The sequence below is a fragment of the Hyperolius riggenbachi genome, chromosome 11 (genome assembly GCF_040937935.1).
Source record: "Hyperolius riggenbachi isolate aHypRig1 chromosome 11, aHypRig1.pri, whole genome shotgun sequence".
In the NCBI taxonomy this organism is placed as follows: domain Eukaryota; kingdom Metazoa; phylum Chordata; class Amphibia; order Anura; family Hyperoliidae; genus Hyperolius; species Hyperolius riggenbachi.
Window position 1 is genome coordinate 242500435 of NC_090656.1, and position 15309 is coordinate 242515743.

Here is a 15309-nt window from a genome sequence, read left to right on the forward strand (position 1 = left end):
GTGTACAAGATACAGAGGCGCCAAAAGAATAAAAGGTAATTAAATGAACTTAAAAAACCAACTGGTTAAACAGAGGAGGCAGCGGTGGTCTTACCCCCTCCAAACAGACACAGGCAAGGACTGCGATTCAGACAGTCAACAATTTATTCGGAACTCCAAAAAACAATGCAACGCGTTTCACGGGCCATACATCCCGCTTCCTCAGGCAAAATACAGTAGGAGTCACAGCACAGAGGCGCCGAGCTCGCTGATATAATACAGATGCTGTGACTCCTACTGTATTTTGCCTGAGGAAGCGGGATGTATGGCCCGTGAAACGCGTTGCATTGTTTTTTGGAGTTCCGAATAAATTGTTGACTGTCTGAATCGCAGTCCTTGCCTGTGTCTGTTTGGAGGGGGTAAGACCACCGCTGCCTCCTCTGTTTAACCAGTTGGTTTTTTAAGTTCATTTAATTACCTTTTATTCTTTTGGCGCCTCTGTATCATTCCCCAGTTTACCTGACTCTTATTTGGTACACAAAAAGGAAGTTGCAGGGCATGCTGGGTTGTCCTTTTTTTTTGCTTCTCTATTTCCCCTCAGACTTCACTAATGCAGCCTGATTGGCTGAAGCCTCTTTCCCTCCTGTTTTCCACTCCCACACCTCTGTTCCTCTCTGATTGGCCTATATTTCTCATGCTGAGACAATGCACTTTCTACAGAGGAGGGCGGGCAATGCATACACAATCAAGCAGAGGAGAGTAAGGGAGGAAATGACATCAGGATTGGCTTCAAAATAGCCACAGTTAAAATGGGAAATGCTAACAAGTATTGTCTCTTTTTTTACTTTAGAAAAAACACTAAAAACAAAACGTGGACAGTGCAGTACATATGTTCTGTAAGTAGAGCAAGTATTTATCTATTTATATATGTGTTGTTTTTTTCTGAGATAGTGTGTTTGACAGCTCCTCTTTAAGGGCTGTAATACGTTATGGAGTGCAGTCATTAACCCCTCCTGGTCCCCAAGTGCAGCTCTTAACTTTGCTGTAATCTCTCAAGATGGGAGGTGAAATCTTGTAGGAAGGTATGAATAATGATCTCAGACTAACTTCCTACAACATGGTGATGGAGGTGCCCCAATGACAATAATGTTTGTTTTAAAGTTGAACTGTAAGAAACTTGACTCGGATCCTATTGAGGCTTCCCCTCCTCCTCCGTCCAGCGCTCCAGTGCTGCAAGCCCCAAACCCACAGCCGCTGCTGCACCTGCGCTGGATGACCGCGGTAGGTAAATATTCACTTCTCTGAAGCTCGGGGGGGGGGGACAGCGCTGGATCGCCGGGATGGAGGCGGATGGGGGACGCCTCATAAGGATCCAGAGGCTTTCCCATCCCAAGAGGTGAGTATCCCCCGGGGAGGTGGGGGATGGGGGGGGGGGGTGTGTTCTTACGGATTTTCTTAAATGTAGGAGGGTAGCGCATATAAAATCTATATCGCTTTCAAAGAATAAATAGGTGATTTTATTTGATACTTTAAAAAGCCAACACGTTTTGCAGGAGCACTCCTTACTACAAACTTTGTCTTTGAAGAGACAGATTACTTCACCTGAGGAAGTGAGCGGGATCCACGAAATGCGTTGTCTATTGAGCGCTGAGCTACCCCTCCTATGTCTTTAAAACAATCACCATGGCCATTGGTGTGCCTCCTTCACCCCATATTTTCCCCAATCCCTTATTCCTTAGGGGTAGGTCTGGAGTGGCACACTGTAAAGGATGGCGCATTGCCTGAGTGTCAAGCCACACCCATAAAGTAATAGCAAAGTTTGAGATCGGTTTGCACACCGTTTGATAATGCTGAAGTGTTTTATTCTTTGAAGCATAATTGACAATTGTTTTCGGGGGCCGCAAGGGGTCCTCTTCATCAGATACCTTAATCAGATTGGGCCGACAGTACTGTCCCCTCGCGGCTCCAAAACAATTGTTAATTATCAGGTTGACGTGTGCCACGGGCAGCGCGGCGGCGTAGTGGTTAGCGCTCTCTCCTTGCAACATCGGGTCCCCGGTTCATATCCCAGCCAGGTCAACATCTGCAAGGAGTTTGTATGTTCTCCCTGTGTCTGTGTAGGTTTCCTCCTTGCACTCCGGTTTCCTCCCACACCCCAAAAACATACAGATAAGTTAATTGGCTTTCCCCCAAATTGGCCCTAGACTAGGATACATACACTACATGATACATACATAGACATATCACTGTGGTAGGGATTAGATTGTGAGCTCCTCTGAGGGACAGTTGGTGACAAGACAATATATACTCTGTACAGCGCTGCGGAAGATGTCAGCGTTATATAAATAATAATAATAATAATAATAATAACTTTATACTGGTTGAACTCGATGGACGTATGTCTTTTTCCAACCAAAATAACTATGTAACTATGTAATAATTATCAAATGGTGTGCAGACTGATCTCGGACTTTGCTTATTCCTTTGGCGGGGCAGTTTTGAGTTCCTCTGGACCCAACAGTTTTTTCCTTGGAGAGCGAACCACCACCCACCGAAGATTCAAAGTCTGGAGTGAGGACGGGATCCTCAGTGTCACCTCCCTGCCGGTCCTGGCCTCCTCTGGTGTTCACCGTCACCTCTCCGCCGGTCCTGGCCTCCTCTGGTGTTCACCGTCACCTCTCCGCCGGTCCTGGCCTCCTCTGGTGTTCACCGTCATCTCTCCGCCGGTCCTGGCCTCCTCTGGTGTTCACCGTCACCTCTCCGCCGGTCCTGGCCTCCTCTGGTGTTCACCGTCACCTCTCCGCCGGTCCTGGCCTCCTCTGGTGTTCACCGTCACCTCTCTGCCGCTCCGGGCCTCCGCTGGTGTTCACCGTCACCTCTCCGCCGGTCCTAGCCTCCTCTGGTGTTCACCGTCACCTCTCCGCCGGTCCTGGCTTCCTCTGGTGTTCACCGTCACCTCTCTGCCGGTCCTGGCCTCCGCTGGAGTTCACCGTTACCTCTCTGCCGGTCCTGGCCTCCTCTAGTGTTCACCGTTACCTCTCCGCCGGTCCTGGCCTCCTCTGGTGTTCACATAGTTACATAGTTATTTTAGTTGAAAAAAAGACATACGTCCATCGAGTTCAACCAGTACAAAGTACAACTCCAGCCTGCTCCCTCACATATCCCTGTTGATCCAGAGGAAGGCGAAAAAACCCCTACAAGGCATGGTCCAATTAGGCCCAAAAGGGAAAAATTCCTACCCGACTCCAGATGGCAATCAGATAAAATCCCTGGATCAACACCACTGGGCACTACCTAGTAATTGTAGCCATGGATGTCTTTCAACGCAAGGAAAGCATCTAAGCCCCCTTTAAATGCAGGTATAGAGTTTGCCATAACGACTTCCTGTGGCAATGCATTCCACATCTTAATCACTCTTACTGTAAAGAACCCTTTCCTAAATAAATGGCTAAAACGTTTTTCTTCCATGCGCAGATCATGTCCTCTAGTCCTTAGAGAAGGCCTAGGGACAAAAAGCTTATCCGCCAAGCTATTATATTGCCCTCTGATGTATTTATACATGTTAATTAGATCTCCTCTAAGGCGTCTTTTCTCTAGACTAAATAAACCCAGTTTATCTAACCTTTCTTGGTAAGCGAGACCTTCCATCCCACGTATCAATTTTGTTGCTCGTCTCTGCACCTGCTCTAAAACTGCAATATCTTTTTTGTAATGTGGTGCCCAGAACTGAATTCCATATTATAGATGTGGCCTTACTAGAGAGTTAAACAGGGGCAATATTATGCTAGCATCTCGAGTTTTTATTTCCCTTTTAATGCATCCCAAAATTTTGTTAGCTTTAGCTGCAGCGGCTTGGCATTGAGTACGATTATTTAACTTGTTGTCGATGAGTACTCCTAAGTCCTTCTCCAAGTTTGATGTCCCCAACTGTATCCCATTTATTTTGTATGGTGCTAGACCATTGGTACCAGGGACGGATCTAGGGGGGGGGGGGCAGGCGGGTCTCTTGCCCCAGGCGCAGTTTGTTGAATTCTTAAAAAGGTGGCAAAATTTGGATGGGGAATGGCAGTTTAGGCGCCAAAACCTGACCTTTAGGCGCCAAAACCAGACTTTTAGGCGCCAAAACCTGACCTTTAGGCGCCAAAACCTGACCTTACCCCAGGCGCAACTTGGTCTAGATCCTTCCCTGATTGGTACGACCAAAATGCATGACTTTACATTTGTCAACATTGAATTTCATCTGCCATGTATGTGCCCATATAGCCATCCTATCCAGATCCTGTTGCAATATGACACTATCTTCCTGAGAGTTGATGATTCTGCACAATTTTGTATCATCTGCAAAAATAGCAACATTGCTCACTACTGCATCTACTAGGTCATTAATAAATAAATTGAAGAGCACTGGACCCAGTACAGACCCCTGTGGGACCCCACTGCTAACAGTCTCCCATTTTGAGTACGATCCATTGACCACAACTCTTTGTTTTCTGTCCATTAGCCAGTTCCCTATCCATGAACACAGACTCTTCCCCAGTCCTTGCATCCTCAAAAGCTGAGCATGTTAGTCAAACAGGACCTGTCTTTAGTAAACCCATGTTGATGCTGAGAAATAAGATTATTTTCTACTATGAAGTCATGTATAGTATCTCTTAGTAACCCCTCAAATAGTTTGCATACAACTGATGTTAAGCTTACAGGTCTATAATTTCCTGGATCAGATTTTTTGCCCTTCTTAAATAATGGGAAAACGTGGGCTGTACGCCAATCCACTGGGACTCTGCCAGTTGCAAGAGAGTCACAAAAGATAAGATAAAGGGGCTTAGCTATAACTGAACTTAATTCCCTTAGGACCCGAGGATGCATGCCATCCGGGCCAGGTGCCTTGTCTATTTTTAATTTATTTAGTCTTGCCTTTACTTCTTCCTGCGTTAAGTATTTAATATTACAGTTAGAAGATTGAGACTCTTCTGCCTCTGTAATTTGCAACAGTGCTGTTTCCTTTGTGAAGACAGAAGCAAAGAAAGCATTTAATAACTCTGCCTTACCTTGGTCATTCACCATTGAGTTCCCACCCTCATCCTTTAGGAGTCCTATACAGTCAACCTTTCTTTTTTTAGAGTTGATGTACTTGTAAAACTTTTTTGGGTTAGATTTGATATCCCTAGCGATTTGATTTTCAGCTTCGATCTTTGCCAGCCTAATTTCTTTTTTACAATTTTTATTGCACTCCTTATAATTGCTTAGTGCAGCCTCGGTCCCCTCCTGTTTTAGGACCTTATAGGCATTCTTTTTCCTCTTCATTTTATCCCTAACCTTTCTATTCATCCATAGAGGCCTTTTTTTATTCCTAGACATTTTGTTTCCACCGTCACCTCTCCGCTGGTCCTGGCCTCCTCTGGTGTTCACAGTCACCTCTCCGCTGGTCCTGGCCTCCTCTGGTGTTCACAGTCACCTCTCCGCCGGTCCTGGCCTCCTCTGGTGTTCACCGTCACCTCTCCGCCGGTCCTGGCCTCCTCTGGTGTCCACCGTCACCTCTCGGCTGGTCCTGGCCTCCTCTGGTGTTCACAGTCACCCCTCCGCCGGTCCTGGCATCTTCTGGTGTTCACCGTCACCTCTCCGCTGGTCCTGGCCTCCTCTGGTGTCCACCGTCACCTCTCCGCTGGTCCTGGCCTCCCCTGGTGTTCACAGTCACCTCTCCGCCGGTCCTGGCCTCCTCTGGTGTTCACCGTCACCTCTCCGCCGGTCCTGGCCTCCTCTGGTGTTCACCGTCACCTCTCCGCTGCTCCGGGCCTCCTCTGGTGTTCACCGTCACCTCTCCGCTGCTCCGGGCCTCCTCTGGTGTTCACCGTCACCTCTCCGCCGCTCCTGGCCTCTTCTGGTGTTCACTGTCACTTCTCCGCCGGTCCTGGCCTCCTCTGGTGTCCACCGTCTCCTCTCCGCTGGCCCTGGCCTCCTCTGGTGTTCACCGTCACCTCTCTGCCGGTCCTGGCCTCCTCTGGTGTGACCGTCACCTCTCCGCTGGTCCTGGCCTCCTCTGGTGTTTGCCGTCACTTCTCCACCAATCCTGGCCTCCTCTGGTGTTCCCCGTCACCTCTCCGCCTGTCCTGGCCTCCTCTGGTGTTCACCTACACCTCTCCGCCAGTCCTGGCCTCCTCTGGTGCTCACTTGTCACCACTCCGCCGGTCCTGGCCTCCTCTGGTGTTCACAGTCACCTCTCTGCCGCTCCGGGCCTCCTCTGGTGTTCACCATCACCTCTCCGCCGCTCCTGGCCTCCTCTGGTGTTTGCCGTCACTGCGAGCGCCTGTTCCACATGACACTGCCACATGTAGTGATGCCACTGTATGTCAAGTTACGTGGTACAAGCTCTCACTGTGACGCCAAACACCCGAGGAAGCCAGGAGGCCCGCTGGCGAAGAGGAGGGACTTTAAAGGACACCTGAAGTGAGAGAGATATGGAGGCTGCCATTTTTATTTCCTGTTAAGCAATACCAGTTGCCTGGCTGTCCTGCTGATCTCTTTGGCTGCAGCAGTATCTGCATCACACCAGAAACAAGCTTGCAGCTAATCTTGTCAGATCTGACAATAATGTCAGAAGCACCTGATCTGCTGCATGCATGTTCAGGGACTATGGCTAAAAGTATTACAAGCAGTGCATCAGCAGCAACTGAAATAAATATGGCAGCCTCCACATCCCTGTCACTGCAGCTGTCCTTTAATGTATCTGCATGAGATTAGCCTCCAGACCTCAGAAGTTTGTAGTCCCGCTCCACTCCTGCCGATCTGAATCATCTGCATTCCTTTTGATGAGACGGCTACTTAAAAGGCCGCCTGACATTTTCTTTTGAAACTTAATAAGCCCGCACTTCCTGTCCTCATATAGAAATGCCGTAGACCCCGCCGGAATCTCAGAAGATGGCTTCATTAGAAAGGCAGCCCTCTGATTTCCATAAATGCCTGAATGTCATCCACATGAATTTATCATCGCAGACGGTCGCTGCTTCCAAATCACGCCGGACGGGTTGTGAAACTGTTCCATTTCCCGCTAGCTTCTCCCTGTCGGCCTTGATAATCCAGGCAGTTTCTCATTGTCCGTGTAGTTTGGGTGCCCCGTCCTCCGCACAGGCCTAGCCGTAAATCCAGTCCTCCGTGTCACGCATCCACACACACACAGACATACGTTGTTATGAAATCTGATCATCAAGATAGATTATTATTTATATAGCGCTGACATCTTACGCATCACTGTACAGGGTAATATATAGATATAATAATATCTTTAAATCATGTGTTTGAACATAAGCAATTATTATTATTATTATTTATTATTACTATTTATATAGCGCCGACATATAACGCAGCGCTGTACAGAGTAAGTATATATATATATTTATACTTCTTGTCACTAACTGTCCCTCAAAAGGAGCTCACAATCTATCTAATCCCTACCATTGCCATATGTCTGTATTATGTAGTGTAAGTACTGTAGTCTAGGGCCAATTTTTGGGGAAGCCAATTAACTTATCCGTATGTTTTTGGAATGTGGGAGGAAACCGGAGTACCCGGAGGAAACCCACGCAGACACGGAGAGAACATACAAACTCTTTGCAGATAGTGCCCTGGCTGGGATTCGAACCAGGGACCCAGCTCTGCAAGGCGAGAGAGCTAACCACTACGCCACCGTGCTGCCCTGTTCCTGTAGCAAAAAAAATGCATTGGATATTGTTGCTATAAACAGTAAAAGGGCCTTTAAGGTCGGGAAATAATTTATGTTGGAGATCCATTTCTCGCTTAAGTGGGTGGCTTCTTATTCACCACAGAGTTTCCCCCGTGAATGTGGAGGGGGTGAAAGAGGCTCGGCGTGGTTTGCGGGTGAAAGGGGCTCGGCAGGGTTTGCAGGTGAAAGGGACTCGGCAGGGTTTGCGGGTGAAAGGGGCTCGGCAGGGTTTGCAGGTGAAAGGGGCTCGGCGTGGTTTGCAGGTGAAAGGGGCTTGGCAGGGTTTGCGGGTGAAAGTGGCTTGGCAGGGTTTGCAGGTGAAAGGGGCTTGGCAGGGTTTGCGGGTGAAAGTGGCTCGGCAGGGTTTGCGGGTGAAAGTGGCTCGGCAGGGTTTGCGGGTGAAAGGGGCTCGGCGTGGTTTACGGGTGAAAGTGGCTCGGCGTGGTTTGCGGGTGAAAGGGGCTCGGCAGGGTTTGCGGGTGAAAGGGGCTCGGCAGGGTTTGCGGGTGAAAGGGGCTCGGCGTGGTTTGCGGGTGAAAGTGGATCGGCGTGGTTTGCGGGTGAAAGTGGCTCGGCATGGTTTGCGGGTGAAAGTGGCTCGGCGTGGTTTGCGGATGAAAGGGGCTCGGCAGGGTTTGCGGGTGAAAGGGGCTCAGCGTGGTTTGCGGGTGAAAGGGGCTCGGCAGGGTTTGCGGGTGAAAGGGGCTCGGCGTGGTTTGCGGGTGAAAGGGGCTCGGCAGGGTTTGCGGGTGAAAGTGGCTCAGCGTGGTTTGCGGGTGAAAGGGGCTCGGCGTGGTTTGCGGGTGAAAGTGGCTCGGCAGGGTTTGCGGGTGAAAGGGGCTCAGCGTGGTTTGCGGGTGAAAGGGGCTCAGCGTGGTTTGCGGGTGAAAGGGGCTCGGCGTGGTTTGCGGGTGAAAGCGGCTCGGCGTGGTTTGCGGGTGAAAGGGACTCGGCGATTTTGCGGGTGAAAGGGGCTCGGCAGGGTTTGCGGGTGAAAGGGGCTCAGCGTGGTTTGCGGGTGAAAGTGGCTCGGCATGGTTTGCGGGTGAAAGTGGCTCGGCGTGGTTTGCGGATGAAAGGGGCTCGGCAGGGTTTGCGGGTGAAAGGGGCTCAGCGTGGTTTGCGGGTGAAAGGGGCTCAGCGTGGTTTGCGGGTGAAAGGGGCTCGGCGTGGTTTGCGGGTGAAAGTGGCTCGGCAGGGTTTGCGGGTGAAAGGGGCTCAGCGTGGTTTGCGGGTGAAAGAGGCTCAGCGTGGTTTGCGGGTGAAAGGGACTCGGCGATTTTGCGGGTGAAAGGGGCTCGGCAGGGTTTGCGGGTGAAAGCGGCTCGGCGTGGTTTGCGGGTGAAAGGGACTCGGCGATTTTGCGGGTGAAAGGGGCTCGGCGTGGTTTGCGGATGAAAGGGGCTCGGCGTGGTTTGCGGGTGAAAGGGACTCAGCGATTTTGCGGGTGAAAGGGGCTCGGCAGGGTTTGCGGGTGAAAGCGGCTCGGCGTGGTTTGCGGGTGAAAGGGACTCGGCGATTTTGCGGGTGAAAGGGGCTCGGCGTGGTTTGCGGATGAAAGGGGCTCAGCGTGGTTTGCGGGTGAAAGTGGCTCAGCGTGGTTTGCGGGTGAAAGGGGCTCGGCAGGGTTTGCGGGTGAAAGGGGCTCAGCGTGGTTTGCGGGTGAAAGGGGCTCAGCGTGGTTTGCGGGTGAAAGGGACTCGGCGTGGTTTGCGGGTGAAAGGGGCTCGGCAGGGTTTGCGGGTGAAAGTGGCTCAGCGTCGTTTGCGGGTGAAAGGGGCTCAGCGTGGTTTGCGGGTGAAAGGGACTCGGCGTGGTTTGCGGGTGAAAGGGGCTCGGCAGGGTTGGCGGGTGAAAGTGGCTCAGCGTGGTTTGCGGGTGAAAGGGGCTCGGCAGAGTTGGCGGGTGAAAGTGGCTCAGCGTGGTTTGCGGGTGAAAGGGACTCGGCGTGGTTTGCGGGTGAAAGGGGCTCGGCAGGGTTTGCGGGTGAAAGTGGCTCAGCGTGGTTTGCGGGTGAAAGGGGCTCAGCGTGGTTTGCGGGTGAAAGGGGCTCGGCAGGGTTTGCCGGTCTTTTCTTCGGGCAGCTCAGTGCTCGATTTCTGTCTTCTGTGCTGTTACTTGACATTATTTCTCCAGTAAGCCCTCTTCACATTAATCCTTGTTGGAACCACTGGAGGAAGCCTTGGAGTGATTGCTTGGAAGTGCATTAAATCATTGAATTGTGCTTGGAAAGCTCTCGAGTTATCAGGTGTGTTATGAGAGTAGCTCAGAACCTCTGAATGATCGATGGAGCTTGAAGAGCTCTTCTAAGCTTCTCCACAATCTCGCCACATCTCTCTCCACTCTGCTACATCCCCCTTTACCCCCTCCTATCTCTCACGCTGGGGTTTTTTATGTGTGTGTGTGTGTGTGTGTGTGTGTGTGTGTGTGTGTGTGTGTGTATATATATATATATATGTGTATATGTCTGCTTAAAGGGGCTCTCCAGGAAAAACAACAAAAATATTTACCCATGTCGGACTTCAAAGCAAACCTGTGATTGGGGGGGGGGGAGAGGGCGGTACACATTTAGATCCTTTCTTCAGAAGTGGAAAAACCTAAGGACTGTACTGTGGCTTCACAGTTCCTCTTTGAACCTGTCGTTCCTGTGGCTATGCTCCTGGTCATGGGCAGGCACATCCGTAGCAGGCATGCCCGAGTATGGTTTGTGCTTGCCCAGTAGAACGAGGCTGCTCGGTCACAGGTGCCATGTGTGGGCCTTGCTTGCACATGCCCAGTCCGGATACACTCATCCATGGCTGGAAAGTGACCACCAGAAACCTATTTCACGAGTTCGGTCAAATAGGTCTAGAGAGACCATGCGCTGGATCAGTGCTGGAGGATTAAGAAAGGACTGGAAGCAACTACTGAGTATCTGATTGAATCCACTTTTTTCCGCCTCTGACATGCTTTAACATGTGGATGAGTTCTCAGTATCTATAGAGGAGGCCCAGCCACCTCCTTCCCTAGAATAGAATTAAGATAAGTCTTCTTCTGCGTGAAACTTCATCAAGATAGTTTATTAAGAGGCATGTGACTAATTTCATCCAGCGACTGATTTTGTATGTCTTCGGATGGCTGGTCATGATCATGGGCTTGATTCACAAAGCGGTGATAACTCAGTTATCACGCCTAAAAGACTTTAGGCGTGATAAGCCGTGCAAAGCTGAGTTACCACCGATTTTTGCTGCTCTTCGCGCGAAGCGCAAACGCACAGGCGCGCGCGCAAAGTTCCATAGGGTTCAATGGGGCAAAACTTTGCGCGCGGAAAATTCGCGCGAGTTTCTTCTTATCATGCCTAAAGTGAGTTTAGGCGTGATAAGGGGCTTTTCACAGGCGTGCAAACACTTTGCACCGCTTTGTGAATCAAGCCCCATGTGATCATGTTTTAGTTCAGTTGCCCATGTATTCTCCGCCAGGAGAATTTAACGTTTACCTAAAGGGGAAAAAATTACTTGTTTGAAGGTATTAAAGGTGGGGGTGTGTCTGAGGGCTGGTGGGAGTGAGGTGCAGAGACTGGGGGCAGCCCTAGTGAAGTCTTGCAATTGCGTGTGGAAGTGAGACGTGCAAGGTGCAAACAGGCGCAGGCCATTGGAGGATCGGAGGGGGCAGGCTGGTATGTGTACAAAATCGGAGATGTAGGTTAGGCGGGACCTCTGCACCCATTTGTAGGCCTGGCACAGAAATTTGAAGTTGAAGGGGGCCAGTGGAGGGCTTTACAGAGCAGAGTTGTGGGGACGCTGCGATGGGAGGAGTTGACCAGTCTGGTTGCCGCATTGTTTACCGATTGAAGGGAGACAAAACTGTTTGAGGGGAGGCCTGATGAAAGGGAATTTCAATAGTCCAGGTGGGTGATGTGAAGGACATGGATGAGTCTGGTGATGTCAGGGGAAAGGTAGGAGCGGATCCTGAAAATGTTGCGGAGGATGGAGAAGAGGGGATGCTGCTGGAAGATTTACATTCTGACCCAACATCACTTTGACATGGATCCTTGAGTGAGTCTCTTGTTCTCTATTGATGACATGGTTGACAACACTCGCCACCATTTCCACCACCCATTATCCATGACTGCTTCATCCGAGTCTTCCTGCTATATGTCTATTTGAAGTTCAAGGTGGAAGACTGAAGACTTTCACACATGAGGTTCTCTCTCGTCTCCAGGGTAGACCACCATCATGTAAGCCTTCTGATAACTTAGGCCAGGTCCACACTAGGCACGGTTGCAGGACGGACGCTGCAGTCCGTGATCAGGGGAAGATTAGGGGAAGTACCAGCAGACCGAAAACTGATCAAAGTGCATCAGTTTTGCATCAGTTTTGCATCAGCTTCCGTTCAGTTTTTCACGGACAGAAAACGTCTCTATCATTAGGAAGGTAGTGGGAGGATTTTTTGGGCCAATAATAAAGTTCAGGCTATCCGTTTTCTCATCAGTTTTTGTTGCTATTTTGCCTGTGGAGATGGAGATGCGTTTTCTCATTGCTTTTCACTACCCATCCGTGTATCTGTGGTCCGTAGAAATGCAGCAATTCCAGACCTTCCATTCTGGTTTTGAAAACGGGTCCCTGCAAACGCAGACGGATCCGTTTTTTTCTTGGGTGAGGATGGCTGCTATTTTTAACATTAGTATCCGGCACTGGGCTGAAAAACGCAGCCACGGATACGTTTCCGGATCTAGTGTGGACTAGGCCATACTGCCAACCGGTTCCTTCCTCTCCAGCAGGGAATGTATGTATATATGTATGTATGCATGCTTTGTATGCCTTCCTCTTCAGCAGGGTTCTTCATCAGAAAACGAGGTAATTTATATCCCCGCTGTGAGGAACCTCAAGTAATCACTATATATCATTAAGAACTTGATTTTAATGTTGGTGATTAGATTTAAGACAGCCGAGTCCTGCTCAGGCTTTTTATCCTCCTGGAACATCTGCAGAATTAATCACCGTTGATGAGACGCCTTCCCGGGAAATACATGAAGCTTTTGATGTTCCGTGGAAGGAAAATGTATATGAAGATATTACAAGGCTGAGGGGGTGGAGATAATTGGGAACTTCCAGGAAAAATAGTAATTTTTTATCTGGATGTAGTAATGAGGACATGGCACCGTGTGTCACCAGCATTGCCTTTCTAGGCTTCAGCTCAGCGTCCTCCTATATCCACCCACACAGGCTGCTGTACTCAGGGCTGGGACAAGGTTCACCAGGGCCAGAGGCTGAGATTCCAAAGTGTCCTCCCCCCCCCCCCCCAAGTATATCCCCCCAGTATGGTAACCACATAACTTCCAACTGCCCCTTTTTCTGAGGGACAGTCCCTCTTTGGGAACCCTGTTCCCCCTGTCCCTCTTTCTTTCTTATTTGTCCCTCTTTCAGGACTGATGTACAGATCTATGTAAATATTTTTTTTTATTTTTTTTTCTACTGAAAAATGTGTTTAGCTGACTCAAAACTTTATCCCCATCCTTTAAAGAGACACTGAAGCGAGAATAATTCTCGCTTCAGAGCTCATAGTTAGCAGGGGCACGTGTGCCCCTGCTGAAACGCCGCTATCCCGCGGCTAAACGGGCGTCCCTTCACCCCCAACCCCCCCCCCCCTCAAAATCAACAACCAAATTGGTCGTAGATTTTGCTGCTGCTGGAGGCAGGGCTAACGGCTGCAGCCCTGCCTTACAGCACGTCTATCAGCGGCGCATCGCCGCCTCTCCTCCGCCCCTCTCAGTGAAGGAAGACTGAGAGGGGTGGGGGAGAGGCGGAGATACGCGCTGACAGACGCGTGTGAGGCAGGGCTGCCCCAATGCGGAAGCGCTCCCCCGCTGCACGGAGGGGGATTTGGGGGTGAAGGGACCCCCGTTAAGCCGCAGTATTGCGGCGTTTTAGCAGGGGCACACGTGCCCCTGCTAACTATGAGCTCTGAGCGAGCTTTATTCTCGCTTCAGAGTCTCTTTAAATTGATATATTTCTTATTTTCAAATGAGTACCCAAGCAGCTCAGGGTAACCCAAACTGCTAGGAATGGAAAGGGGGATAAAAGAGACAGAAAATCCCTCCTACTCGTAAGCAATGCTTGGTGTAATCTGCCTTCTTAGAACAGAAGGAAACTTGCAATAATTCAGCTACAAGTGAACATTTGTGGTGTGCACCACTACTGAATATGCAAATTATCTCTTTTCGCCCCTGTAAGCCAGGCTAGCATCCAGAACCGCTGGTGTATAGCGATCCTTTAGCTCAGGGGTGCCCACACTTTTTCGGTTCGCGAGCTACTTTAAAATTTGCCGAGGCCAGGAGATCTACCAATGTCCCAAATGCTAAGCACGCGCCCGCCCCACGTAGGTTAGCCAGGTATATGTGCCTGCAGCATAGGTTACATGCCCTCAGTGTAGGTTAGCCAGGTATATGGGGCCTCAGTGTATGTTAGCCAGGTATATGGGCCGCCAGTGTAGGTTAGCCAGGTATATGGTCCCTCAGTGTAGGTTAGCCAGGTATATGGGCCCTCAGTGTAGTTAGCCAGGTATATGGGCCCCCAGTGTAGGTTAGCCAGGTATATGGGCCCTCAGTGTAGGTTAGCCAGGTATATGGGCCCTCAGTGTATGTTAGCCAGGTATAGGGGCCCTCAGTGTATGTTAGCCAGGTATAGGGGCCCTCAGTGTAGGTTAGCCAGGTATATGGGCCCTCAGTGTAGGTTAGCCAGGTATATGTGCCCTCAGTGTAGGTTAGCCTGGTATAGTAGCCCTAGTGTAGGTTAGCCAGGTATATGGGCCCTCAGTGTAGGTTAGCCAGGTATATGGGCCCCCAGTGTAGGTTAGCCAGGTATATGGGCCCTCAGTGTAGCTTAGCCAGGTATAGGGGCCCTCAGTGTATGTTAGCCAGGTATAGGGGCCCTCAGTGTAGGTTAGCCAGGTATATGTGCCCTCAGTGTAGGTTAGCCAGGTATATGTGCCCTCAGTGTAGGTTAGCCAGGTATAGGGGCCCTCAGTGTAGGTTAGCCAGGTATATGGGCCCCCAGTGTAGGTTAGCCAGGTATATGTGCCCTCAGTGTAGGTTAGCCAGGTATATGGGCCCTCAGTGTAGGTTAGCCAGGTATATGGGCCCTCAGTGTAGGTTAGCCAGGCATATGGTCCCTCAGTGTAGGTTAGCCAGGTATATGGGCCCTCAGTATAGGTTAGCCAGGCATATGGGCCCTCAGTGTAGGTTAGCCTGGTATAGTAGCCCTAGTGTAGGTTAGCCAGGTATATGGGCCCTCAGTGTAGGTTAGCCAGGTATATGGGCCCCCAGTGTAGGTTAGCCAGGTATATGGGCCCTCAGTGTAGCTTAGCCAGGTATATGGGCCCTCAGTGTAGGTTAGCCAGGTATATGGGCCCTCAGTGTATGTTAGCCAGGTATAGGGGCCCTCAGTGTATGTTAGCCAGGTATAGGGGCCCTCAGTGTATGTTAGCCAGGTATATGGGGCCTCAGTGTAGGTTAGCCAGGTATATGTGCCCTCAGTGTAGGTTAGCCAGGTATAGGGGCCCTCAGTGTAGGTTAGCCAGGTATATGGGCCCCCAGTGTAGGTTAGCCAGGTATATGTGCCCTCAGTGTAGGTTAG

The 15309-nt window shown here is 50.3% G+C and overlaps 2 protein-coding genes across 10 annotated transcripts in view; both read left to right on the plus strand.

Annotated features, from left to right (window-relative positions):
* Window positions 1-15309, plus strand: part of SHANK2 (SH3 and multiple ankyrin repeat domains 2) — a 992023-nt gene that overhangs the window by 47097 nt on the left and 929617 nt on the right. The gene's annotated exons all lie outside the window — the stretch shown is intronic.
* LOC137537980 (uncharacterized) lies at window positions 1320-6357 on the plus strand. Its single transcript, XM_068259900.1, has 2 exons — window positions 1320-1375; window positions 5391-6357. Exons 1-2 carry the CDS (start codon window positions 1320-1322, stop codon window positions 6355-6357), a joined length of 1023 nt encoding a protein of 340 aa, XP_068116001.1.

Bases quoted from the DNA above. Each gene is read 5' to 3' on its own strand.
- LOC137537980 (XM_068259900.1), top strand. From the start codon at position 1,320: ATGGAGGCGGATGGGGGACGCCTCATAAGGATCCAGAGGCTTTCCCAT. The intron at 1,376-5,390 runs GTGAGTATCCCC...TGGTGTTCACAG, and splicing joins AGGCTTTCCCATCCCAAGAG to TCACCTCTCCGCTGGTCCTG.